Below are 27,595 nucleotides of genomic sequence, written 5' to 3'. Positions count from 1 at the left end.
GCAGGAGGCCAAGGCAGTGTGGCTCTGTAACATCAGAGCCAGACTCTGGCTGGAGTTCAGGTTTTACAAACACATTGGAGACCTGGATGCTTTTAAACAACGCTGGTGTTTTAAAGATATTGTTTGTTCTGTGGTAGAGGAGGAGCTGGAGTTCGCCACTTTTATTAGGTAAAACATGTTTTCTTTTGTTTTAATGTTTTTTTTGTTTTGTTTGTGTGTTTTATTTTAACTAATTTGATTTTTAAAACACTTTATTTTTAAAGAAATGTTGTAATGGAAAAAATGTAAATAAAGTGTTTTTCAAAAATCAAAAAAAATCTCCCCTCCTCCCTCCTCTCTCTCTCTCTCTCCTCTCTGTCTCTCTCTCTCTCTCCCTCCCCTCCTCCCTCCTCTCCTCTCCGCAGCGCCCCCCTCCGGCCGCCCGCAGCACTGCTCTCTCCTCTCTCTCTCTCTCTCCTCTCTCTCTCTCTCCTCCTCTCTCCTCTCTCTCTCTCTGTCTCTCTCTCTCCCTCCTCCCTCCTCTCTCTCTCTCTCTCCTCTCTGTCTCTCTCTCTCTCTCCCCTCCTCCCTCCTCTCTCTCTCTCTCCTCTCTGTCTCTCTCTCCCTCCCCTCCTCCCTCCTCTCCTCTCCGCAGCGCCCCCCTCCGGCCGCCCGCAGCACTGCTCTCTCCTCTCTCTCTCTGTCTCTCTCCTCTCTCTCTCTCTCTCCCCTCCTCTCTCCTCTCTCTCTCTCTCTCTCTCTCTCTCCCTCCTCCCTCCTCTCTCTCTCTCTCTCCTCTCTGTCTCTCTCTCTCTCTCCCCTCCTCCCTCCTCTCTCTCTCTCCTCTCTGTCTCTCTCCCTCCCCTCCTCCCTCCTCTCCTCTCCGCAGCGCCCCCCTCCGGCCGCCCGCAGCACTGTTCCGTGGAGACTCGGTGAGCCGCTGAAGACGCATCGCGCCGCTTCTCTGAACTCAGGTGAGAGAAAACCTCCAGAAATACAACTCGCAGTGTTTATGTGATATTTTATTGTTCTCCCTCGCGCGCCGCCGGAGCGCGTGCATCGTGCGCGTGCATCGGCATCTCGTCCCTATGTGTGTAAATGAGTCGGTGCTCGCGGGGAGAGGTCGGGCCTGTGAGCGTTTCACACGTATGGACTGTCACGCTCGTGCACGCGTCGTCCCGCTGCGGCTCGTTTGGCTCGTTTTGGGCTTTTTATTTATATGTATTTATATTTATTTATACATGTTCCTCCCGGTGTCGATCCTCCATCGATCCTCCGACACCGAGACGCGTCGCCTCCCTGCGCGCGCACGGCCGCGACAACAACACACAAAACCAAAATGTCTCCATCCTCCTCCAGAGCAGGTCTCCGCCGCGCGCGCGCCAGACTCCGACGGTCCGGTCGCGCGCCGCAACGAGCCGATAATCCGACAGAACATTCCATCATCTCATTAATACAACGCTCCCGGGGCCAGTGACGTCACGCGGTGGCTCTACATCGTTTCTTTGTGTGTCTCTTCCTCCTCTGAGGGCCTCCAGGGGCCTCCAGGGGCCTCCCGGCAGCGCATCACGCGCGCGCTCCTTTCCCATCTTTATTGCGCCATCACGCCTCGAAACCGACGCACGCGCAGCCCTCATGGCTGCTTGATTGACGTGCACACGCGTGTTCATATGTTGATTGACGCGCACACGCGTGTTCATATGTTGGCTGACGTGCACGCGCGTGTTCATATCTCCTGCATTAATCAGACTCACTCTGGGCAGCGACGCGGAGCCCGGTGCGCAAATGCCACGCCCATTTTTCATTCGATAAACAGACTGTGTGTGTATGTGTGCGCGCGTGCTGAACTGGTGCTCTGTGAGAACATCACGTCAATGATGTTCATGTCTCAGTCTCTAGATTCAAGTCTTCTTCTACAGCATGATGTCATCATTTATACATGATGGTCTGTGGAGTCAGACCATAGAGCATGGGGACGCTTTATGGGCGGGGCTACAGGTGATTGACAGGTGTCCCCTCAGTCCAGATATGGTCACTTCCTGTTCCCTGGTGACTCTCATCCGATTGGCTCCAGTAAACGATGAGTCGGCCTAATTCATTTTGGAGGACGCCTACGCGGTTCAGTTGTTGTTGTTGTTGTTTATCCAACACCAGAGCTCCTCATGAAGGTGGAGGACGGCGATGGAGACGAGGCCGTGACCTTCAGAGCGGGGTCAACGACCTCCTGGTGAAACAATCGCTCCTCTGAACTCGTGATGAAGAGAGTCCTTTGAGTCCGGAGATGACCTCATGGGGGGGGGAGGGGGGGGAGCAGGAACAGCGTCTTTATTAGCAAAGAATGATCAATATTGTGAAGATTTTCAGTTGCTTTCAGTTTTTGAACGTAAACCGTTTGAGTTCCAAACAGAACCGATGAGCGACGGTTAAAGTTCTGTTGGATTAACGACTGAACATCAAATGTTCTGCTGTCACGAGACAAACGGGCGTGTCCAGGGAATGTGGGCGTGTCACAAGGAGTCAGAACAAGACGAGATGAGCTTGTGTGTGTATGTGTTTGTGTGTGTGTGTGTGTGTGTACATATCGAAACACGCGGCTGGAGGTGACTTGACTCCCGTGAGTCTTCGATTGCGTAACGGCGTCTTGTTGTGACAGGGGGAGGGAAAGGGGCGTGGCCTCACATCCTGGAGGAGGTCTGTTTGATGACTGGCAGCGAGCGGGAGGAGACGCCTCAGAGGAGGAGGCCAAACAAAACTCCACTCGAGGAAGGGAGGGAGACGAGGAGAGAGGGAGGGAGGGAGACGAAGAGAGGGAGGAGGGAAGGAGGAGAGGGAGGGGAGAGATGAGGAGAGAGGAGGGAGAGAGAGGAGGAGGAGAGGAGGAGGGAGAGGAGGAGGAAGAGGGAGGGAGGGGGAGGAGAGAGAAGGAGAGGGAGGAGACGAGAGGGAAGGCGAGGAGGAGGGAGAGGAGAGAGGAAGGGAGGGAGGGAGACGAGGAGGGAAGAAGGGAGGGAGATGAGGAGAGAGGGAGACGAGGAGAGAGGAAGGGAGGGAGACGAAGAGAGAGGGAGACGAGGAGAGAGGAAGGGAGGGAGGCGAGGAGGAGACGGGGAGGAGGGAGGAAGGAGGAGGAGGCGAGGGAAGAGGAGGAAGGGAGGAGGAGGAGGGAGATGGAGAGACGAGGAGGAAAGAGGAGGAGGAGGAGAGGGAGGAGGAGAGGAGGAGGGAAGGAGGGAGGAGGAATGAGGAGAGGAGAGGAGGAGAGGAGGAGGAGGGAGAGGCGAGGGAGGAAGAGGAGACAAGGAGGAGAGACGAGGAGGGAGGAGGAGAGACGAGGAGGGAGGAAGGGAGGGAGACGAGGAGGAGAGACGAGGAGGAGGAGGGAGAGGAGGAGGAGAGATGAGAGGCGAGGAGACGAGGGCGGGAGAGGAGTGAGGAGACAAGGAGGCGAGGAGGGAGGAGGAAGGGCCGAGGAGGAGCGGGGAGGAGACGTGGAGGGAGATCAGATGCAGAAGCAGTGGAGCATGAGAGCAGCTGAGCGTCTCAGCCAATGGGGCGCCTCGTTCGAATGGGACGTGGCCACGCCTCCTCGTTCTCATGATCGATTGATTGATCGAGAGCAGTTATTGATTATAGATCTGTCCCCCGACAAAAAAAAGCAATATTTACTTCTGACATCAAACAAAAAAGTCGTTAAATTTTAAAAGAGAATATTTACCATGAATCCAGAGTTTGATCAGCTAACTGGAGATCGACTTCATTGATTAATCGACTTCATTGATTAATCGACTTCATTGATTAATCGACTTCATTGATTTATCTCTGAAGCGGTTCGATTCATTTCAAAAAAGTGGTTTTCTTGTTTCTTATATTTGTCCTTTTGACAACGTGACTGTGTGTGTGTGTGTGTGTGTGTGTGTGTGTGTGTGTGTGTGTGTGTGTGTGTGTGTGTGTGTGTGTGTGTGTGATGAACATGAACTCATGAAGCCGTGTGCAGACCCTGACGAGGGTCCTCAGGAGGCCGGACCAACATGCCCCGCCTCCTGAGGACCCTCGTCAGGCCGGCTGCAGAGCGGCGGCTCGCTGGCCGGAGTCGCTCGTGTGTGACGCCACAATGGCAGTTGTGTCCGTGAGCCGTGAGGGAACACCGAGGGAACACTGAGGGAACACAGTGAGGGAACACAGTGAGGGAACACAGTGAGGGAACACTGAGGGAACACATTGAGGGAACACAGTGAGGGAACACAGAGGGGACACTGAGGGAACACAGTGAGGGAACACTGAGGGAACACAGTGAGGGAACACTGAGGGAACACTGAGGGGACACTGAGGGAACACAGTGAGGGAACACAGTGAGGGAACACTGAGGGAACACTGAGGGAACACTGAGGGAACACCGAGGGAACACAGTGAGGGAACACCGAGGGAACACAGTGAGGAAACACTGAGGGAACACTGAGGGAACACTGAGGGAACACTGAGGGAACAGTGAGGGAACACTGAGGGAACACAGTGAGGGAACACTGAGGGAACACTGAGAGAACACTGAGGGAACACTGAGGGAACACAGTGAGGGAACACCGAGGGAACACTGAGAGAACACTGAAGGAACACTGAGGGCTACTTGTATGCGTGTGATTGATTATGGTGATGTCTTATATATGCATGCATCTTCTCAATGTCTCCACTCCTTAGATACTGTCTACCATGGAGCATTGAGGTTCATCACTAACCTTAAGGCTCTGACTCACCATTGCTCCCTGTATGCGAGGGTTGGTTGGACTCCTCTGTCCATCCGTAGACAAAATCATTGGCATGTCCTTATTTATAAGGCTATTCTCCACGTACTTCCATCATTATCTTTGGGCGCTAATTCAGCTGAAAAACCCTGGAAGCTACCATCTTCGCTCTGTGACCTCTGCTCAAGGCCTCCTCTTGCTCTCCGTCCCTCACGTCCGTTTGGAAATAGGGAAAAGAGGTTTTAAGTTTGCTGCTCCTGCGGCTTGGAATTTGCTGCAGACAGACCTGGGTCTCCGGGAGCCGGTCTCCTTAGGTGTCTCCAGGGCCGGTCCTTTAGTATTTTTAAAATAGATTGAAAATATTGGAGGGAAATTCATCTAGCTGTAGATGTTTTATATGGCGGTATGTGCTCCTGTGTGAGCTGGGTTGTGTTGGCTTGAGACTTAGTTTTGGTTTTATTCATGCTGTGATTTAGTTTTTCGTTTTATATATTGTCTGTCACTGTTTTATGTTTTATGTTGTATTGTATAAACTTTGTGGCATGCTGCTGCTGCTGTCTTGGCCAGGACACTCTTGTAAAGGAGATTTTTAATCTCAATGAGGCATTTCCTGGTTAAATAAATAATAAATAATAAATAAATAAAATAATAAAAACACACTGAGGGAACACAGAACACTGAGGGAACACTTCTCTGGACAGGCTCATCTCTGCCTCGGCTGCTTGTTACGATATCTTTGTTTTTCATTAGGGTCCTCGTCGACTTCGTCGTAGAGGAACCTATTGTATTTCAAAGGATTATTATTAGGGTCCTCGTCGACTTCGTCGAAGAGGAACCTATTGTTGATGTAACGCTTATTATTCTTCCGTGTCGTGTTCAAACGTCGTCTGCCCGCACACCGTACGCCCCAGCAGAGTGAAATTCCACATGCACAAGCAGACCGGTGAAAATTTTCATATTATTGAGTTTTCGTAGTTGTGTAAACAAAAATGTCTCAATAGCGATAAACTTTGTGTGACTTTGCTGCTGCTGTCTTGGCCAGGACACTCTTGTAAAGGAGATTTCTAATCTCAATGAGGCATTTCCTGGTTAAATAAATAATAAATAATAAATAAATAAAATAATAAAAACACACTGAGGGAACACAGTGAGGGAACACTGAGGGAACACTTCTCTGGACAGGCTCATCTCTGCCTCGGCTGCTTGTTACGATATCTTTGTTTTTCATTAGGGTCCTCCTTGACTTCGTAAATAGAGGAACCTATTGTATTTCAAAGGATTATTATTAGGGTCCTCGTCGACTTCGTCGTAGAGGAACCTATTGTTATTGTAACGCTTATTATTATTCTTCCGTGTCGCAAATTCAAACGTCGTCTGCCCGCACACCGTACGCCCCAGCAGAGTGAAATTCCACATGCACAAGCAGACCGGTGAAAATTTTCATATTATTGAGTTTTCGTAGTTGTGTAAACAAAAATGTCTCAATAGCGCCCCCTACAAACTCTTTTTTTCAAAACGTACAGTTTCTTCCCCCGATAACCGATTGACTTGAGATTTGGTCCACAGGTCAGAATTGACCTGTTCTACAAAAAAGCCTCTCAGACCCCTAAGCTCCGCCTACTTAGATTTTCCGCCATTTTGAATTTTGTTAAAAACACTTTTTTTTTAACTCCTCTGAAACGCTTTGTCCAAATCATACACAACTTGCTGTGGTTCATTATCGGTTCGATGCCATCAGAAATCTTTGAAAGATTGTTGATATGTCATTGTTTTCAGAAGATATGGACCAATGAACATCCAAGGGGTGTGGCCTAATATATAAAGACACCTAACTTCGAAATTAATTGGCCAATCCTCACCAAATTATTAGACTATGTTCACATGACATCCCTTAAATTACGCAAATTTTTTCATAATATTTGAACATTAGGGGGCGCTACAATTAATCCCTCAATATATGCCTTTTTTTCATTATTTTCTCACGTTTTGGGGGTTGTTAAACAGTTAACTCCTCCTAGAGTTTAAACCCGATTCATTCCAAACTAGGCCAGTATAGTCTTGAGACCTTTGTCTTCAAAAATCTTTGAAAGATTTTAAAAATATTAAAGTTTGTGCGTTCTCCGGACCGGCAAAGAAACGCCATTCGCCATTAACATGTAAGATGATGTAACTCGGCCATACATTATCCAATCTGCTCCATATTCCTCGTATGTCATCACATAGTGACCCTGAAGACATCCATATGCTAATTTTTCCATATGCTAATTTTTTTTCTGGAAAGAAACGCCATTCGCCATGAAAATTGCCGTTGTTGTAACTCAGCCATACATAATGGAATCTGCTCCATATTTCTCATACATCATGACAAAGTGAAGACATCCATATGCTAATTTTTCCATATGCTAATTTTTTTTTCTGGAAAGAAACGCCATTCGCCATGAACATTGACGTTGTTGTAACTCAGCCATACATAATGGAATCTGCTCCATATTTCTCATACATCATGACATAATGACCCTGAAGACATCCATATGCTAATTTTTCCATATGCTAATTTTTTTTTCTGGAAACAAACGCCATTCGCCATGAAAATTGACGTTGTTGTAACTCGGCCATACATTATGGAATCTGCTCCATATTTCTCATACATCATGACATAATGACCCTGAAGACATCCATATGCTAATTTTTCCATATGCTAATTTTTTTTCTGGAAACAAACGCCATTCGCCATGAAAATTGACGTTGTTGTAACTCAGCCATACATAATGGAATCTGCTCCATATTTCTCATACATCATGACATAATGACCCTGAAGACATCCATATGCTAATTTTTCCATATGCTAATTTTTTTCTGGAAAGAAACGCCATTCGCCATGAAAATTGACGTTGTTGTAACTCAGCCATACATAATGGAATCTGCTCCATATTTCTCATACATCATGACATAGTGACCCTGAAGACATCCATATGCTAATTTTTTTTCTGGACTTAGCGCCAACTAGTGGCACTAGGAAGTTACATGTTTTTTACTTTTATACACTGCTCCCAGATTATTCAGATCGCTCTCAAAATATACCAGAATAGACCTAAGACCTCGATGATGCTTCCCTGTGGAGCTCGTAGCGACACGTTGAATCACATTCACATGTAATTTACATGACAAGGTCTAGACTTCACATGGATACACATGATGCATGTATATGTTCACATTGTCACAGCGCCCTGCTGCTAACCCTGGACTCGCTCAAATCTGCTCCAAACTTCTCATGCTTCGTAGAATTCAAGGCCTGACGATATCAACAAGCCTTTTTTCACTCAGAGTCAAAGCGCCACCGACTAGCAAAGTAAAATCAGTGTCGCGTGACGATTGGTCAACGCCCGAACGCGTGGCGCGGCTTTCTCGGCCGAGGGGGCCGGCGTCCGGCCAGCACCCCCGACGTGCGAAGCAGGAAGAGGACCCGTTCATCGCTGCTTGCAGCTTTAATTCTTCATGTTTTTTTTTAAAGGATACATTTTCTCTTTTTCTTAATATTTTCCACACATCCGGTTAAAAAAGATCCAAACCTTCTTTTTTATTTTATCGCCGCCCGATTATTTGAGTGGTTTCCACCATTTGGACAAAAAGCATCCGTCAGCCAATCAGAGCTCTGTGGGCGTCGTCCGGAATGGGGGCGTCGGCTTCCTGCGCCAGAGGCAGGAAACGCACAAAAGACGGCACAAGAAAACGGTGCCGGGCGCGGACGAGGCCGACGGCGTTCCTGTGAGTGAACTCCTAAAACATCTGCACTCACCGGGACACGCCCCTCCTGGCTGCTGATTGGTTCTCTGAAGTCGTACATTGTTTAGGAAGGTCACAAATATATTTATATATATAAATATATATAGTTATTCATTTATATATATATATATATATGTTATATATTTATTTATATATATTTTTCTATATATATATTTATATATATATATGTTATATATTTATTTATATATATTTATTTATATATATATTTTCTAAATATATTTATTTATATATATATATTCTATCTATATATTTATATATATAATTGTTATCACGTTATTTTCACTGGAGGAAATGGAGCTTTCGTTAGGGACTATTTCCAGAGGCGAATGAAGACGAGTGAACTGTGAGCTACTCTGTTCCTTTTATTGACAAGAAGTCCGCCGAGAAACAAAGACGTTGACCTTTAGGAAAGGGGAGGAGCCTAAAGTGAGACGCTGTTTAAACACCCAAGGTCAGGAGATAGGACGGTACACGGAGGGAAGGTCACATGGGGGGGGGGGATCACGGCAACCATGTCGGCAGCCGGTCGTAAAGAGGCAGTTAAAGAGGACGAGTGGTGAAAGGTGCTCTTTACGTTTAACGATGTATAAATACTAGGGCTGTGAAACGATTAAAATTTGTAATCAGGTTAATCACAGGTTTCTGTGGATTAATCATGATTAATCCCATATATATCTTCGGTGCTCCCGAAGGGGGGGGTGCAAGTGACTTTTTTTCGTCCCGATGTGCGCGCACACGCCGGCATCCGAGCTCTGCGGCGCGCGAGACGGAGATCGGAGTCGTGTTAACGCGACACTAGAGACAGAATGACACGCTGCTGGAGAAACGACCAACAACAGACGGATTGAAGCTCATTCTGCGCATGCGTTAAATGCGTAAAAAAACAAAACTAGTTAAACCTGTAATTTAATTAACTGAGTTAACGCGTTATTTTTCACAGCACTAATAAATACTACTATATATATATATATATATATATATTATTCTACTCCTTGTAGTTTTATCACGAAATGTTCTTCGAGTATTCAAACGTCGTTCAGGTGAATCACCTCGTTTCTGTTTGATGCCCAAGCTGCTTGAGCTGGTTCTCAACATGAGGGGCGGGGCCTCTCCAGGGTCGCCACTGGAATATGTTATTTAAAATAAATACAAATATATTTATAATTTCATAGTTTAGTAAAAAACTCCATATTTAACTCTAAAATGTATTAAGTCACATAAAAGTACCTGAACACCTCCCAGAGAGTGTGTGATGATGGTGAAGATGATGATGGTGAAGATGATGATGATGGTGAAGAAGATGATGGTGATGATGATGATGGTGAAGATGATGATGATGATGATGGTGAAGATGATGGTGATGATGATGATGGTGATGGTGATGATGATGGTAATGATGGTCATGATGGTGATGATGATGGTGATGATGATGATGGTGATGATGATGGTGAAGATGATGGTGATGATGATGGTGATGATGGTAATGATGATGATGATGGTCATGATGGTGATGATGATGGTGATGAAGATGGTGATGAAGATGTCATGACACACTGGTCAGGGCTGCTCTTGTAGGGGCTGCAGCTCTGGGGTTCTGCACATGGGCAGAAGGTTTCATGTCCGGCCGGCGTAACTCGAGCCTCAGGATCTCTAAATATAAACGTGAACATAAATACCTTCTGTTGACGCTCCTCGCGCCGAGGGCCGAGTCCCGGGGGTCGTGTTTTAATCCGGGGGACCGGGGGGGTCACGTGTTGTTACGTGAGACGGAGGTTTGACCGCGTGCCGCTCTCCTGCAGCCCGACCCGCCACCGCCAATGGACTCCGGGAACAACGCCGCCGGCAGCGCCGCAGACGCCACGAGCTCCTCCGAGCAGCAGCGCCAGGAGAACGGGCTCCAGCTGGACGCCGTCATGAAAGGTCAGGGGTCACGCCGCCGCTCATTTAAACCGAGGCGTCGCCGTTAAAGACCAAATATCACGCAGGGAGTCGCGAGAGTCACAAATCTGAAGGTCAAGAGGGCGACGCGCTTTGACGGGGATTTAAAAAACATAACAAGACGAGCTCTGTGATCAGGGTCAGGACGAGCTGACGGACAACCGGCCCCTCAGGGGGGAGATAAACAAACGTCTTGTTTATGAGATTCAGTGTCAATAAATAAATACATAAATAAATAAGAAAATAAATTAGTAAATAAGTCAATAAATAAATACATGAATACATAATTTAATAAGTAAATAAATAGATAAGTAAATAAATAAATACATTTGTAATTAAAGAAATGAATAAGTGAATAAATAAATAAATAAGTAAATAAGTAAATAAATGAATAAATAAGTAAATACATGAATAAATATGTAAATAAGTAAATAAATGAATAAATAAATAAATAACTAAATAAATAAATGAATAAATATGTAAATACATGAATAAATATGTAAATAAGTAAATAAATGAATAAATAAGTAAAGAAGTAAATAAGTAAGTAAATAACCGGATGATAATCATGTCTCGTCCCCTCCCGGCCCGTTAGTGCGTAGCCTAGCCTTCCCCAGCTTACGGCCCTCACTGGTGCGCTCCTTCTCCCCCTTTGCCCTTTCCGTCGTCTCACGCGTGAATAGGAAGCAGCAGCACTCACAGTCAGGGTCGCCGGGCGCCGCGGAGACGCCACGTGAGTATCCTCCATCGGTAGAAGACGTAGATGAGTTAGAAGACGTAGAAGACGTAGAAAGCGGCTGTCTTGGAAACTAGTCGTGTTGTTACGTTTAGTTTCCGTTTAGTTTCCGTGAGATTTTAAGTTTACGTCAAAACATCAGACTCACATCCTAAAACTATTCCAGGTACAAGTGCACACATCAGTGATCTTCTTCTTCAATAAGAGGCTAGCGTGTAGAATCACCAGCAGACAGATTAAAGGGAGAAGCTCCCGTCGTGGGTTTAGTGAAGCTGACTGACCTCGTTCCTCCTGCAGCCGAGTCGTCTGCAGAAGAAGTCGCCGCCGTCGGGGCCGGAGTGCCGGCGCCCTCAGAGAGAAAGAGTGCCCCGTGTGGAGAGGAGGGGCAGCGCGGTACGCAGCCGGCCGTTTGAGCTCCGCCTCTTTTCTGCCGCTTGTGTATTTTAGTTTTATTTAGTTTGACGTTTGGCTCCGTGAGGAGATCGACACCACGATTAGCTTAGCATAAAGACTGGAAACAAAGGGAAACAGCTAGCCTAGCTCTACAACTACTGAGTATGTTATTAATAATTAATGAAATGGTCATCATTAAACCTCATAAAACAGTGAAAGATAAGAACTTATACCTCATGTTGATCCAAGGGTCTTAAAGTAAAGTAAAGTTACACATGATGTCATTTATTTTGTGATGTCTGATCCGTCAAGTGATGAGACTTTAATTTCTGACACATTTAAGATTAATTCACTTAATTAATCGTCTCAAACCAATAAGTCGTTCCGTGTCATCTGGAGCGCTGACGCCCGGCTAGCTGTTCCCATCCGCTTCCAGCCTTTGTGCTAAGCTAAGCTAACGCTCTCCGTACTGGTGTCGAGCTTCTCGTCTAACTCGCTGCAAGTTCTGCTTGAGTGCATATTGACATCGGTATTGACATTGACATCGATATTGGTATTGATCTCTGTGTGTGATCACGGCTCTGTGCTCTGGGCTCTGCATTGATTTATTTTGCAGTGTTTTAATGTAAAATGACAGAAGCTCATTTCTGATGTTTCTTCTTCTGTCTCTACGTGGTCGAGCAGCAGCAGCAGGAGGAGGCGGAGCTCCAACAGGTAGGAGCCTCCATGTTTTATTGATCACACCTGGACTGTGTTTCGCTGCAGGAGATGGATATGAGTCCAGTTCTGACTCCAGATGGACAACGAGAAGTTCTCTGTTGATCAAATAATGATTTACTTTCGAGGGTTTAATCATTTAAACCATGTAAAAAGGTAATTTTACATCGATTAATCACATTTGCATTTAATTATGGTAAATATATTGTAACATAAAAGATCATTCAATTTTCTTTTTTCCCTCTTTCTGTCTTTAGATATTTTAATTCATATATATATATCATTTTCAATTCTTACTTTTAAAGCTGCAATTTTTTATTTTATATCTTATTATATTATTATTAATAATATTATATGAATAACATTTAATTGCAAAATAAGTCAAGTTTAGGTCTTGATTACATTTTAAAGCTATTTATTCATATTTAATTCAATGAGGACCGATTTTTGGGCGTCAGTTTAGACTCGATCCATTTTGAAGGATATATTTACTCTACATTATATTAAAGTTCAGACTGTATTTCATATTTTATTGAAGAAGCCAAATGTTATTGTCCTGTTGTTGCATCATCTCATTAACTCATCATCTCATTAACTCATCGTTACGTTTTGCATCTTCACCTTTTTTTAAATTTTATATATAGCTCTTTTCTTTTCTGGTCCTTGAAACAATAAAACTTTAGTTCCTTAATGTTCGAGTGTTTTCGTGGACCGGAAGTTATTAATCTGCTTTAACACGTCAGCGGCGAGCACCGTGCTCGAGTCTGAGGCTGCCGGGTCTGAGGGCGCCGGGTCTGAAGCCGTCGGGTCTGAAGCCGTCGGGTCGGAGGCCGCCGGGTCTGAAGCCGTCGGGTCGGAGGCCGCCGGGTCGGAGGCCAACGGGTCTGAAGCCGTCGGGTCGGAGGCCAACGGGTCTGAAGCCATCGGGTCAGAGGCCGCCGGGTCGGAGGCCGCCGGATCTGAGGCCGCCGGGTCGGAGGCCAACGGAAACCTCGACCTCACGGCAGCCTCCTGCCCCCCGGAGCCAGGCAGTGAGGCGGCGGGGACGAGGCTGAGCGAGTGGACCTCTGAGGAGCCGGTCCCCAGTCCGGAGACCTCGGAGGGCCCGGCGGACCCCCAGAGGGCCGTCAGCCTCGACGCCGCCGAGTGCTCGGACGGAGGCGGCGACGCGGCGCTGGTCCGCACAGACGCCCTGGAGGACCTGACGTCCATCGGGGACCGAGGCCTGAGGGACGGTCCGGGAGAGTCTGGAGAGGGAGCGGAGTCCACGTCCAGGAGCCCCGAGGCCCAAAGTCTGCCACACTCCGACCCTCAACCGGAGGGCCTCCTCACGAGCCCCACGCCGCCCGACGCCGCGCCTCACGGCGGTTCAGAGCCTCCCGACGGGGCTCGGGCCGCCGAGCTCCAGAGAACCCCCACCCTAAGCCTCCCGGTGGCCCGAAAGTCTCTGGTCCCGGTCGCTCTTCCCAAAGGTCTGTCCACCGGCTCAGAGTCCTCTTCAGTTAACTCCTCCCACTTCTTCTTTCTGTTACTACGCAGCTTCTACCGTACGCCATGCAGCCCACCCACCCCCTCGCTCCCCCGCTCCGTGACGTTGACCTCTGACCTCGAGGAGAAGCGTGTCGTGCTCACTCTTTGCTTCTTAGCTCCTCTCTGCTCACCTCGCTGGTTACAACAAAAACATCCACGTTATTATTGATTTTTTCATTTTTCTGGGTTTCCACGAACACTTTGTTTCACCGGCATGCTGCAAACCACCCACATGTATTATTGTCACACAATATATATATCTATATATATATATAGATATATATATATTTTTATATGTAATATATATATATTCATATATATTTATTCATTAGTACATTAAACTTTAAATCTTGGTCTTTCTTCCTGCAGCTCAAGCAAAGATGGACAACGGCTCTGCAGAGAAGGTACGTGACCCGCAACATTGTTAAATATATAATTAATTTTTATTAAGATATAATTTATTTTTATTAATGATATAATTTATTTTTATTAAGATATAATTTATTTTTATTAAAGATATAATTAATCTTTATTAAAGATATCATTTGTTTTTATTAAATATATAATTAATTTTTATTGAAGATATAATTTTATTTTATTAAAGATATAATTTGTTTTTATTAAAGATATTTATTCTATCGTTCTGGTTCATTACAACTTGGAACATATTGTTCTAGCGTTGTATCATTTCATCTCAGTTATTATCCTTCAGAGCGAAGGTGTGAGCTACTTTCAGAGGGCGTAGTAACTTATATTGAGGTTCACGCCACTCTGACCTCTACTGGCCGTGTGAGGTATGACACTTAAATCAAATGTTCTAGAGAGGCGGTTCGGTGGGAAGGTTTCCTGTTTATTTTTATCTGTCTAAACTTAACGCAGACACTTTTAAAGTTGTTCTCTAGACCTCCAGCAGCCACAGAGGCGTCAGCGTTTAGGTGTAGCTAACCTAAATAATCCCACCCCTCGTGTCTCATTTGTTGAGTGTTTGATCATCATCGTCATCACAACTTTGTTTTCATTATTTTTCATTCGTTCATTTTCCCTCCTCGTGAAAAAGAGCCAAACTTCCACCAAACCGGCCACTTCCCCTAAAAGACAGACAAGCCCCGCCTCCCGAAACGGGCCCAGCTCCATCCCCGTTAAGGCCGGCAGCCCGGGGCCCCGGGCCCCCGGAGTAAGTAAGAGAGCTCAGGCTGTGAAACACAATGCTTCCTCATCTTCATCATCATCATCATGGAGAGGTTAAAGAAAGACAAGATGCATGTGAATATTGTCTCAGAATCATCTTCAAAGGTAAAAAAGAGACATTTCAAGAGTGACTAATAACTTTCAGACCTGTTTTTGTTTTCCAGAGTCTCGGTGGCGTGAAGTCTCAAACCATCGGCATCAAGGCGTCCGTGAGATCGGCAGCGCATCAAGGTGTCAAACCTCATCACATTATTATCCTTCTCATTTCATTCTTAGTAAGATTTAAGGATCATTTATGGTGTGAGGTCAAATAAGAATAGAAAGCAGAGCCCAGGATGTGATCCGGTCCCGGGTCAAACGTTCTTCTCGCTCCTCGTCTTTATATATTTATTATGTCACTTGTTTAAAACCTCTGACTCCGCCTCCAGATGGGAGTGGCCACAGCAGCCCAAAGTCCCCCGCGAGCCAAGCGCCGTCCGCCAAGGCGGCGGCCGAGGCCAACAAGGTCAAGAAGGTCGCGGTGATCCGCTCCACGCCCAAATCCCCCGGCTCGCTCAAGAGCCGCCCGCCGGCCCCCCTGGCGGCGGCCCCCATGCCGGACCTGAAGCACGTCAGGTCCAAGATCGGCTCCACGGACAACATGAAGCACCAGCCCGGAGGCGGCAAGGTGAGCCTGACGGCGAGTCACACGCCTCCTCCAGAAGAGGCACGTTGTGCTCTGAGAAACGGTTCCACTGCATTCCCTTCTTGAAAGCACCATTTATTTAAATATAACTTGAATATCTCCGCTGCTCGTGAGCACCTCCGGTGGTCAAAGACACTCCTCGCGCCACTTTAACGTCAAATGATACGCAGTCAAATAAATGATGCCGGGTAAAAGAAAGCAAATGTAGGTTATTACCCAACTTCATCCTAAAAATCCATTTACAGGATTTACACAGCGACTCGATGCTGGCTCCGCCCACTTTGAATCAGCCAATCGGCATCTTTCTGTTCTGGGAACTAAAACTATTATCTGCCTTTTATGATTTAAATGTTCTGATCAATACAGTCCAATGTGCTTTGAGCATGACATCTGTGTGTGTGTGTGTGTGTGTGTGTGTGTGTGTATGTGTAGTTCATTGTAGCATTAAAAGCACAGCGGAGTCTTTGTTCCTCTCTTCTGATGTTTTATGACTGAAATCTTAAGGAAAGTTTAGTTATATTTATGGACCAAATATAAAGGATTTAAAGTCTTATATTTATCTCTCTGACCTTCAAATGGCAGATCAAAGACACAGAAGAGACACACACACAAACACACACAGAAACACATACACACACACACACTCACAGAGAAACACAGACACACACACACACAGACACACACTCACAGAGAAACACAGACACACACACACAGAGAAACACAGACACACACACAGAAACACACACACACACTCACAGAGAAACACAGACACACTCACACAGAAACACACACACACACTCACAGAGAAACACAGACACACACACAGAGAGAAACACACACACACAGAGAAACACAGACACACACACAGAGAGAAACACACACACACACACACAGAGAAACACACACACACACAGAAACACACACACAGTATCCTGTATTTGGAAGTGAGAAGAGTCTGAAACATAACGTCGTAGCGGCTAATGGTCGTAGTGGCTAATGGTCATAGCGGCTAATGGTCGTAGCGGCTAATGGTCGTAGCGGCTAATGGTTGTAGCGGCTAACGTCGTAGCGGCTAATGGTTGTAGCGGCTAACGTAATAGCGGCTAATGGTCGTAGCGGCTAACATCGTAGCGGCTAACATCGTAGCGGCTAACGGTCATAGCGTCTAATGGTCGTAGCGGCTAATGGTTGTAGCGGCTAACGTCGTAGCGGCTAATGGTCATAGCGGCTAATGGTTGTAGCGGCTAACGTCGTAGCGGCTAATGGTTGTAGCGGCTAATGGTCGTAGTGACTAATGGTTGTAGCGGCTAACGTCGTAGCGGCTAATGGTTGTAGCGGCTAATGGTCGTAGTGGCTAATGGTTGTAGCGGCTAACGTCGTAGCGACTAACGTCTTCATGAACTACTTCGCAGTAACGATATAAAGCGAGTGGTGAAGTTACGCTAGCTAAGCACGTTACTGTAACCAGTGTAGCATGAAGGCGTGGTGGAATCAGTCAGCTAGCTTTGATGCTACACGTGCTAACGGGAAATGGGCCGAGAGGCGTTCAGGGTCTAACTGCCACACCGCACCCGGAGAAGCTACCCACCGCGCTTTCTTCTCCACGGGTAACGGAGAATGAGCTGAACAGCTCGTCTCACTCGCTCACTGAGCAGCAGGTTTCTCTCCTGAGGAACAATCGCCATGTTGTTTGTTTCTCATGGAATAACGTTTCAAAGCCACCCAAAGAAACCCACGTCTTCTCAATCCAAACGCCGCCGCCCCCCCAGGTGCAGATCTCCCACCAGAAGGTGGACTACAGCGGCGTGCAGTCCAAGTGCGGCTCCAAGGACCTCGTGACCCACGTACCGGGCGGCGGCAACGTGAGTCCCCGAGGAGCTCGACAGCAACCGCTCAATAACAACCTTCATACTTTAATATCTACTCAATAACAACCTTTATACTTTAATATCTACTCAATAACAACCTTTATACTTTAATATCTACTCAATAACAACCTTTATACTTTAATATCTACTCAACAAGAACCTTTATACTTTAATATCTACTCAATAACAACCTTTATACTTTAATATCTACTCAATAACAACCTTTATACTTTAATATCTACTCAATAACAACCTTTATACTTTAATATCTACTCAATAACAACCTTTATACTTTAATATCTACTCAATAACAACCTTTATACTTTAATATCTACTCAACAAGAACCTTTATACTTTAATATCTACTCAATAACAACCTTTATACTTTAATATCTACTCAATAACAACCTTTATACTTTAATATCTACTCAACAAGACACGTTATACTTTAATATCTACTCAATAAGACACGTTATATTGATCTCTGTAACAATTCTTTATTGTAGGATTTATTTAGTCATTAGTGTTTGCAGAAGTACAGAAATACTTTTTCAATTTAATTTATTATAATTAATTTAAATTAAAAATTAAAAATTAAAATTGTAATTAATTCAAAGGAATATTTTTAAATTATCATTTATTAAAATGTCAAAGTTTAAGTTATTAAAATTTATATTTTTACATTTTAATTTATTAAAATGTAAAAAAAATAATTGAGACGTTCTCATGGAGACGTTCCCGTGAAAACGTTCTCGTGGAGACGTTCTCGTGGAGACGTTCCCTTGGAGACGTTCTCGTGGAGACGTTCTCGTGGAGACGTTCCCTTGGAGACGTTCTCGTGGAGACGTTCTCGTGGAGACGTTCTCGTGAAGACGTTCCCTTGGAGACGTTCTCGTGAAGACGTTCTCGTGGAGACGTTCTCGTGGAGACGTTCCCGTGGAGACGTTCCCTTGGAGACGTTCTCGTGAAGACGTTCTCGTGGAGACGTTCCCGTGGAGACGTTCTCGTGGAGACGTTCTCGTGGAGACGTTCCCGTGGAGACGTTCTCGTGAAGACGTTCTCGTGGAGACGTTCCCTTGGAGACGTTCTCGTGAAGACGTTCCCATGGAGACGTTCCCGTGAAGACGTTCTCGTGAAGACGTTCCCGTGGAGACGTTCCCTTGGAGACGTTCTCGTGAAGACGTTCTCGTGGAGACGTTCTCGTGAAGACGTTCCTGGAGACGCTCGTGAAGACGTTCTCGTGAGAGCGTTCCCGTGGAGACGTTCCCTTGAGACGTTCTCGTGAAGACGTTCCCGTGGAGACGTTCTCGTGAAGACGTTCTCGTGGAGACGTTCCCGTGGAGACGTTCTCGTGGAGACGTTCCCGTGGAGACGTTCCCGTGGAGACGTTCTCGTGGAGACGTTCTCGTGGAGACGTTCCCGTGGAGACGTTCGTGGAGACTCCGTGGAGACGTTCTCGTGGAGACGTTCCCTTGGAGACGTTCTCGTGAAGACGTTCTCGTGGAGACATTCCCTTGGAGACGTTCTCGTGGAGACGTTCCCGTGGAGACGTTCTCGTGAAGACGTTCCCGTGGAGACGTTCTCGTGGAGACGTTCCCTTGGAGACGTTCTCGTGAAGACGTTCCCGTGGAGACGTTCCCGTGAAGACGTTCTCGTGAAGACGTTCCCGTGGAGACGTTCCCGTGGAGACGTTCTCGTGAAGACGTTCTCGTGGAGACGTTCCCTTGGAGACGTTCTCGTGAAGACGTTCTCGTGGAGACGTTCTCATGAAGACGTTCCCTTGGAGACGTTCTCGTGAAGACGTTCTCGTGGAGACGTTCTCGTGGAGACGTTCCCGTGGAGACGTTCCCGTGAAGACGTTCTCATGGAGACATTCCCATGGAGACGTTCTCATGGAGACGTTCTCATGGAGACGTTCCCATGGAGACGTTCTCGTGAAGACGTTCTCGTGAAGACGTTCCCGTGGAGACGTTCCCTTGGAGACGTTCTCGTGAAGACGTTCCCATGGAGACGTTCTCGTGAAGACGTTCTCATGAAGACGTTCTCGTGGAGACGTTCTCGTGAAGACGTTCTCATGAAGACGTTCTGGTGAAGACCTTCTCGTGGAGACGTTCCCTTGGAGACGTTCCCTTGGAGACGTTCTCGTGAAGACGTTCCCGTGGAGACGTTCTCGTGAAGACGTTCCCGTGGAGACGTTCTCGTAAAGACGTTCTCATGAAGACGTTCTCGTGGAGACGTTCCCTTGGAGACGTTCTCGTGGAGACGTTCTCATGAAGACGTTCCCGTGGAGACGTTCTCGTGAAGACGTTCTCATGGAGACGTTCCCTTGGAGACCTTCTCGTGGAGACGTTCTCATGAAGACGTTCCCTTGGAGACGTTCTCATGGAGACGTTCTCATGGAGACGTTCCCATGGAGACGTTCTCATGAAGACGTTCTCATTTCTGTCCTGCAGGTCCAGATCCTGGACAAGAAGATCGACGTGGCCAAAGTTCAGGCTCGCTGTGGCTCTAAAGACAACATCAAGCACACGCCCGGCGGGGGCAAGGTGGGGAACCTCCACCTGCACTCATTCTAAATGTTCTCTGGGGGAACCGTCCAATCGGTGTTGCTGGTGAAGGTGGTGGAGTGATGCAACAGTTCGGGGTGCAATGCATGCTGGTCCATGTCGGCTCCTTGAGCAGGAGATCTCCGTCAATGAAGCGTTCGCCATCAACACCGATTGGACGTCCACATAAAGGGTTGATACGTCCGCGTGCCCACCAGGTGGACTTCCTGACAGTCTGGACTCTAGAGGTATACAGGTCCTGGTTCCCCCTCCTCACCGGTCCTCCAGGGTCCTCCAGGGTAACCTTCTCTCGTATCAACTTTCCAGGTTCAGATCATTGAGAAGAAGCTGGACTTGAGCAGCGTGCAGTCCCGCTGCGGCTCCAAAGATAACATGAAACACGTCCCTGGGGGCGGCAACGTGAGTACAGGAGGGTTCCCACAAAAACCATCCTGGTTGCTGCTCCTGAATGCATCTTCACAGAGGAGCCGGATGCACGAACTCGCTGTGTGTCCTTGAACCCTCCAGACCTGATCCTCCAGACCGTAACCCTCCAGACATTAACCCTCCAAACCTCGATCCTCTAGACCTTGACCCTCCAGACCTGATCCTTCAGACTTCGATCCTCCTCTAACAGCTGCACCACGAACACTCGGGCATGAGCATTTCACTAGAGCAGCACCAGACCGGTGGTGGGCGTGGCCAAGCAGTTAAATGAGGTTCTCAAGGAGCACTACCACCTTTGTCCACAGGGGGCACCAGAAGCAACGCAACATAAAAGTGCCTCTTTGTAGCTTCAAGTACACACTCTCCTCACCGTGTTGCGCAATGCTCATGCTCACCTGTCAAACCAACAAGCATGAAACCTCTGTGTGTGTGTGTGTGTGTTGTGTGTGTGTGTGTTTATTTATACAAAGCTCGCACCAAAGAAAACTAATTGTGTCGGAAAAGTGACAAAATAGTTTCTGTTGAGACCTCGAGACCAGAGACATGTATTAATATATATATATAAATATATATATAAATATGTATATAAATATAATTGTATATATATATAATTATATATGTATAAATCTAATTATATATAAATATAATTATATATATATATATAAATATATCATTATATAATTATATATATAACTAAATATATATAATTATATATATATATATATATGCCGGTGAGGGTTCCAGAGGCAGACTTTAATATTAATATAATAATATAAATTAATATTTAACCCTGCTAGTCTTCCCGTGTGATTGAGGCAGTTTCACCATCAGAGGCTCAACTATTTACTTCATGTTAAGTTAATCTATTAATTTGTGGTTAAATTAATGGTTTAACTTTACGGCCCCTACTTAGGGTGCATAATAATAATAATAATAATACTACTAATAATAATTCACTTTTTGTTTCTGCTTTGTCACCTTCAGGTTCAAATCGTGCACAAAAAGATCGATCTGACCAACGTTCAATCGAAATGTGGATCGAAGGCCAACCTCGGTCATAAGCCAGGTACGTCAACTAATACATCATTAATACATTATTATTATTATTAATGGACATTAACTCTATGCAAAATAAAGCAAACATGATTGTAGAACGTTATTTAAATTTAATTGTGAACGATTGATTTCAAAACGTATTTCAAGCATAAACACTCCACAAATTAATATATATATCTCATATAATATACATATATATATTTATATACATCATATCATATAATATATATATTTATATACATCATATAATACATATCATATATATCAGATAATATATATATAACGCATATTATATATATATTTACACCTAATATATATACACACATATATAAATATGTGTATATATATGTATGTATACATATATATGTAGAAATATATATATATAGATTTATATGTATAAATATATATAAATACATTTGTATGTTTAAATATATATATATACAGGACTGTCAGAGAATTAGAATATTGTGATAAAGTTCTTTATTTTCTGTAATGCAATTAAAAAAACAAAAATGTCATGCATTCTGGATTCATTACAAATCAACTGAAATATTGCAAGCCTTTTATTCTTTTAATATTGCTGATTATGGCTTACAGCTTAAGAAAACTCTAAAATCCTATCTCATAAAATTTTAATATTTCCTCAGACCAAGTAAAAAAAAGATTTATAACAGCTGAGTGTTTGTCAAGGCTCAGGAAACCCTTGCAGGTGTTTCGAGTTAATTAGACAATTCAAGTGATTTGTTTAATACCCTACTAGTATACTTTTTCATGATATTCTAATATTTAGAGATAGGATATTTGAGTTTTCTTAAGCTGTAAGCCATAATCAGCAATATTAAAAGAATAAAAGGCTTGCAATATTTCAGTTGATTTGTAATGAATCCAGAATGCATGACATTTTGGTTTTTTTAATTGCATTACAGAAAATAAAGAACTTCATCACAATATTCTAATTTTCTGAGACAGTCCTGTATATATATGAATATATTTATATACAAATATTTATAAATATGTATATATTTTTTTTTAGGTATACATATTCATATATGTATTTATATATACACATTTATTTATTCATAATATATATATATATATTTGTATTTACATGTATATGTATATACATATAATAATAGTTCTATATTCTGTTTTCATCAGGTGGTGGAAATATTGAGATCAAAAATGAGAAGATTGATTTTAAAGGTCAGTCTAAGGTCGGCTCCCTGGACAACATCGGCCACGTCCCTGGAGGCGGAGCCAGACGGGTAACACCACATTATTATTATTAAGCTACAGCACAATATATTATTAATTTAAATAGTGCTAAAAATATCTAACATCATGTACATATAAAGTATTAGAGCATTCATAACGCAGCATTTTATATCCAATGTTAATACGACCCTTATTATTAAAGTGAAGACAAAAAGATAAATGTACAATATTAATATAAAGAGATCTGCAATAAAAAATATTAACGTGCATATGTTCTCGTGATGCAGAATATTATTTTGTTTTATAGTGTATAAAAGGGCACAAAATAAATATAGTTTTAAAATAGTTTTAAGTCGTCAACAGATTTCACTCAACATTTCCCCCACAATGCACCTGTGATCCAGCTGATATTACAAACACAACATATGTTATGCTTTCAGGAGCTGAAAAAGCTCCTGACATCCCCCCCCCCCCCCCTCATCTCATGCCCCGCCTCTTGATTTAACCCCTCATGTTCATCTGTCTTCATCTTTGGTTCTTTGATTTGTTTTTGTTGACGCCGTCTGGCTGTCCGTGTTGTCGTTCTGCTGGTGGGGCTCCTGTAGCGGGACAAGGGGAAGGAAGCAGGGCGCAGTTCCCCGGGGGGCAGGCCCTCGGCCCCCTCCCCCGCTCTCACCCCCCCAGTCCCCACAGACCGCCCCCCCAGCACCCATCACCCCCACCCTGACGAACCCCCTCATAAAGATTGAGGACTCCTGTAAGTACTCGAGCTACGAGCTGCAGGAAGGAAACTAAATTATACACAGCAACGGTCAAAGTATGTCTTAAAGTCAAATTATTGTATATCGACAAAAGTAGATTAATAAAGTCATAGTATTGTATATCGATATAAGTAGATTAATAGTCAGTTTTCTATATTGATATAAGTAGATTAATTAAGTCATAGTATTGTATCTCGACATAAGTAGTTTAATAAAGTCAGTTTTGTATATTGATATAAGTAGATTAATTAAGTCATAGTATTGTATATTGACATAAGTAGTTTAATAAAGTCATAGTATTGTATCTCGACATTAGTAGATTAATTAAGTCATAGTATTGTCTGTCATGAAGGTAATGGAGAAAGAAACAGATACAAGATTGTAGTATGTCAAATTAAGTCAAGAAATTCAGAGTATTTAATAAGTTACAGTGGAGTATTTATTATATAGATATATACAGTATGTTTATAATATATATAGATATACACAGGATGGTTTTATAGTATCGTATGTCTCGAAAAGTCATGAAAACATAATATAGGATTTAATAAAAAGTTATAGTATTTCATCAAATTGTTAAAAGTACATTGAAAAAAGTTATGTAAAAAATCAGAGTTCAGTATGTCACAAATTATTTTTATTTAAAAATATAACAATAATACTGTATCATGTATCGAAAAAAGTCATAAGTCTTAAAATGTCATCGTACAAAATGTGTCAAAAGTCTAAGTCAACGAACAATATGGCGTTAAAATCTTAGTCATCATACAATGTGTCGGAAAAGTCTTAAAAGGTTATCGTACAGTATGTCATAAAAGTCATCGTACAAAATGTCGTAAAAATCTTAAAAAGTCATCCTACAATGCAAAAGTGATGAAATAAACTGCAGGTACATCCAATGAATTTGGGTTATGGAAGTTGTGGTATCCACGCCGGTGGCCACCAGGTGGCGCCCTTCACCATGCATTCATGACCCGGTCAGCATGTCCCCCCCCCCTCTTCCCCAGATTGAGAGCCACAAGCTGAGCTTCCGTGAGACTGCCAAGGCTCGTACGGACCACGGCGCTGAGATCGTGTCCCTGGAGGACTCCCCCCACCCCCTCAGCACCGTGTCCTCCTCCGGCAGCCTCAACGTCGCCGACGCCCCGCAGCTCTCCACGCTGGCCGACCAGGTGTCCGCCTCTCTGGCCAAGCAGGGCTTGTGAATGCACCTCCTGCTCCTCCTCCTCCTCCTCCACCTCCAACAACACGACCACGTCGAGAAGATGCGACGCCTTCCTCCTCATTTTGTCACAGGACTTTTTTTAGCTACCCATCACAGTTTACCCTCCACTAACCTTTAAAAGAAAGAAAAGATTAACGAGTAATTCAACACGTATTTAACCTCTCTGGTCGTTGCTCTTTATTTGCCATTTCTACCTTTTGTAAGTGTCCCTGTTAAGAGTTACCCCACCTAGCAGAGCCACGAACCTGAGGACCTCCTCCCACGCCTGGTTTCCTGTCACATGACCGGAAACCCTTGAGAAAGTTCCTCCCTCAAGATTCTTCAGAAGGTTCCTCAAGAATCTTCAGAAGGTTCCTCCCTCAAGTCCCTTCAGAAGGTTCCTCAAGTCCCTTCATAAAGTTCCTCAAGTCCCTTCAGAAGGTTCCTCCCTCAAGTCCCTTTAGAAGGTTCCTCCCTCAAGTCCCTTCAGAAAGTTTCTCCCTCAAGTCCCTTCAGAAAGTTCCTCAAGTCCTTTCAGATGGTTCCTCAAGTCCCTTCAGAAGGTTCCTCCCGTAAGTCCCTTTAGAAGGTTCCTCTCTCAAGTCCCTTCATAAAGTTCCTCAAGTCCCTTCAGAAGGTTCCTCCAAGTCCCTTCAGATGGTTCCTCAAGTCCCTTCATAAAGTTCCTCAAGTCCCTTCAGAAGGTTCCTCCCTCAAGTCCCTTTAGAAGGTTCCTCCCTCAAGTCCCTTCAGAAAGTTCCTCAAGTCCTTTCAGAAAGTTCCTCAAGTCCTTTCAGATGGTTCCTCAAGTCCCTTCAGAAGGTTCCTCCCGTAAGTCCCTTTAGAAGGTTCCTCTCTTAAGTCCCTTCATAAAGTTCCTCAAGTCCCTTCAGAAGGTTCCTCCCTCAAGTCCCTTCAGATGGTTCCTCAAGTCCCTTCAGAAGGTTCCTCCCTCAAGACCCTTCAGATGGTTTCTCAAGTCCCTTCAGAAGGTTCCTCCCTCAAAAACCTTGAGAAAGTTCCTCCCTCAAGTCCCTTCAGATGGTTCCTCAAGTCCCTTCAGAAGTTTCCTCAAGTCCCTTCAGAAGGTTCCTCAAGTCCCTTCAGAAGGTTCCTCCCTCAAGTCCCTTCAGAAAGTTCCTCAAGTCCCTTCAGAAGGTTCCTCAAGTTCCTCGTGGGTATTTTGTTTTGATCAAACTTGCTGGTGTTCAGTTTTTGCTTAAGCAGAAACATTAAAACAGGTTTTACTTTATTTTATCGCAAGAAAAGCTAAAAAGCTGAAAATAAAGTTGCAAATAATTTCGTCACGGCATTAAAAAAAAGGTAAAAAGATGCGTTCAGGGTCAGTGCTGTCGTTTGTTTTACAGGAGTCTGACCTGGATTATAAAAAAATTGATATAATAAAGGAACGGCTAGAGTAGAAACGTTTGTGTCGGGCAGTTTTATAACGTACTCTGTGGATATATGACGTGAATTTGATATGAAGAAACATTTGTATCGTGCCTGCTGCTGTCGGTGTTATTTTATTCTTTTGTTACTGTGAAGCTCGAGGAGGAAGAATTATTAACCTTTTACGGCACTTTGAGAAAATGTAACTTTTCATGGCCAAATTATGGAGCGCAGAGGCTTTGATCACACGCTATGCTAATGCTAACCAGTTATCAGTGTTCTTAAAGAGAGACTATGTTTAGGTTGTGAGAGAATACCAAATGCTAAGCTAAATGCTAAGCTACTGTATATCTTTTAGCTAAAATGCTAAAAGTATTTTATCAATTTAGCGAAGCACAGAATTAGCAAGGTAGCCGCCATGCTAGTCTATTTCCTGTTTCCGTTTCAAAGTAAAAGCTTTCTGGAGTCTGTTGACGGGATGCTTTTACTCTGAAAATCTTAGTGCGACTTGCATGACGGCATAAAATAAAGAAATGCTAGTCAACGAGCTAGTTTGCTATTTACACATAAAAGATGGCCGCCCCGCTGCATTGATTTGAGAATTAAGAACAGTTAGCTAACGTGTTAAAATTACACAATTGAATTATTTCTTCTCTCAGAAGTTACGTAGTCTCACTTTAAAGGGTAAAGATTTAAAAAATGTACTCACACAGAATGAATATTGAAAGCAGCTTGATGATGATGATGAAGGGTTGGTTGGGCCAAGTTGATACGACATCTTGTTTCTGCACCCGGGACGCTTCTCTCTGCTGCGTCACATGACCTGCAGTGGGCGGTCATGTGACCGGCGCCCACGGGACTCACGCTCCACGACGCCGCGGTGGTTAAAACAGACCGACGGGGAACTCAAGTTTGATTATTTATTGAATGAAACCCGTGAAGAACCCGTAGACGCTCCCGGTGCCTCGCCACCGACGCGACACAGCATGCTCCCCGTGTGCGTGAAGTCCGCTCGTCGCCTCCCCCTTTTCTCAAAGTCTCTACGTGTCACGTTTTATGAACAGAGACTTTAAAAGTGAAGCACATCGTGTGTCGGTAAGTACTCGTGACTCCTAACTGTGCGTTTTAACAAGAGTTGCCCCAATAGAAGCGAGCGGCGCGGCCGCCGGACGCCAACGTCTCCGCATGAGTTCCCTCCGGCGCCGGCGGCTCGATCCCGACGGCTTTTTCTTTCTGCAGTAACAGAAACCCATCAGCGTATTATTTTATAGTTTTGTCCCCGACGCTGTTCAGTCTGTGGAAATGTGATTGTTCTCGTTATTGTGCATTTTGATCAATAACTGGTTTATGACGATGATTCTTGTTGCTGTATTTGTGTTTGAAAATAAACGCCATGAAGTCAA

At 44.6% G+C, this 27,595-nt stretch overlaps 1 protein-coding gene across 4 annotated transcripts; it reads left to right on the top strand.

The window, feature by feature from the left end:
• Positions 1-880: 880 nt before the first annotated feature.
• LOC130203224 (microtubule-associated protein tau-like) lies at positions 881-27,595 on the top strand. Of its 4 annotated transcripts, XM_056429177.1 has the most exons (15): positions 881-953; positions 10,319-10,439; positions 11,491-11,586; positions 12,271-12,300; positions 13,047-13,775; positions 14,203-14,237; positions 14,891-15,007; positions 15,186-15,252; positions 15,450-15,688; positions 17,476-17,568; positions 20,028-20,120; positions 20,448-20,540; positions 21,552-21,633; positions 22,782-22,888; positions 24,607-27,595. In XM_056429177.1, exons 2-15 carry the CDS (start codon positions 10,337-10,339, stop codon positions 24,802-24,804), a joined length of 2,082 nt encoding a protein of 693 aa, XP_056285152.1. In that variant the 5' UTR covers positions 881-953; positions 10,319-10,336; the 3' UTR covers positions 24,805-27,595. The 4 variants fall into 4 exon arrangements, with proteins under 4 accessions (XP_056285152.1, XP_056285154.1, XP_056285155.1 ...); XM_056429179.1 differs by lacking the exon at positions 11,491-11,586; XM_056429180.1 differs by lacking the exon at positions 14,891-15,007.

Source organism: Pseudoliparis swirei, chromosome 13, assembly GCF_029220125.1.
Source record: "Pseudoliparis swirei isolate HS2019 ecotype Mariana Trench chromosome 13, NWPU_hadal_v1, whole genome shotgun sequence".
Classification (NCBI taxonomy): Eukaryota; Metazoa; Chordata; class Actinopteri; order Perciformes; family Liparidae; genus Pseudoliparis; species Pseudoliparis swirei.
Note: the sequence above shows the minus strand (reverse complement) of the source record. Positions and strands in the feature narration are given on the sequence as shown.

Bases quoted from the DNA above. Each gene is read 5' to 3' on its own strand.
- LOC130203224 (XM_056429177.1), top strand. From the start codon at position 10,337: ATGGACTCCGGGAACAACGCCGCCGGCAGCGCCGCAGACGCCACGAGC. The intron at 12,301-13,046 runs GTAGGAGCCTCC...TTAACACGTCAG, and splicing joins AGGAGGCGGAGCTCCAACAG to CGGCGAGCACCGTGCTCGAG. The intron at 17,569-20,027 runs GTGAGTCCCCGA...TCTGTCCTGCAG, and splicing joins ACGTACCGGGCGGCGGCAAC to GTCCAGATCCTGGACAAGAA.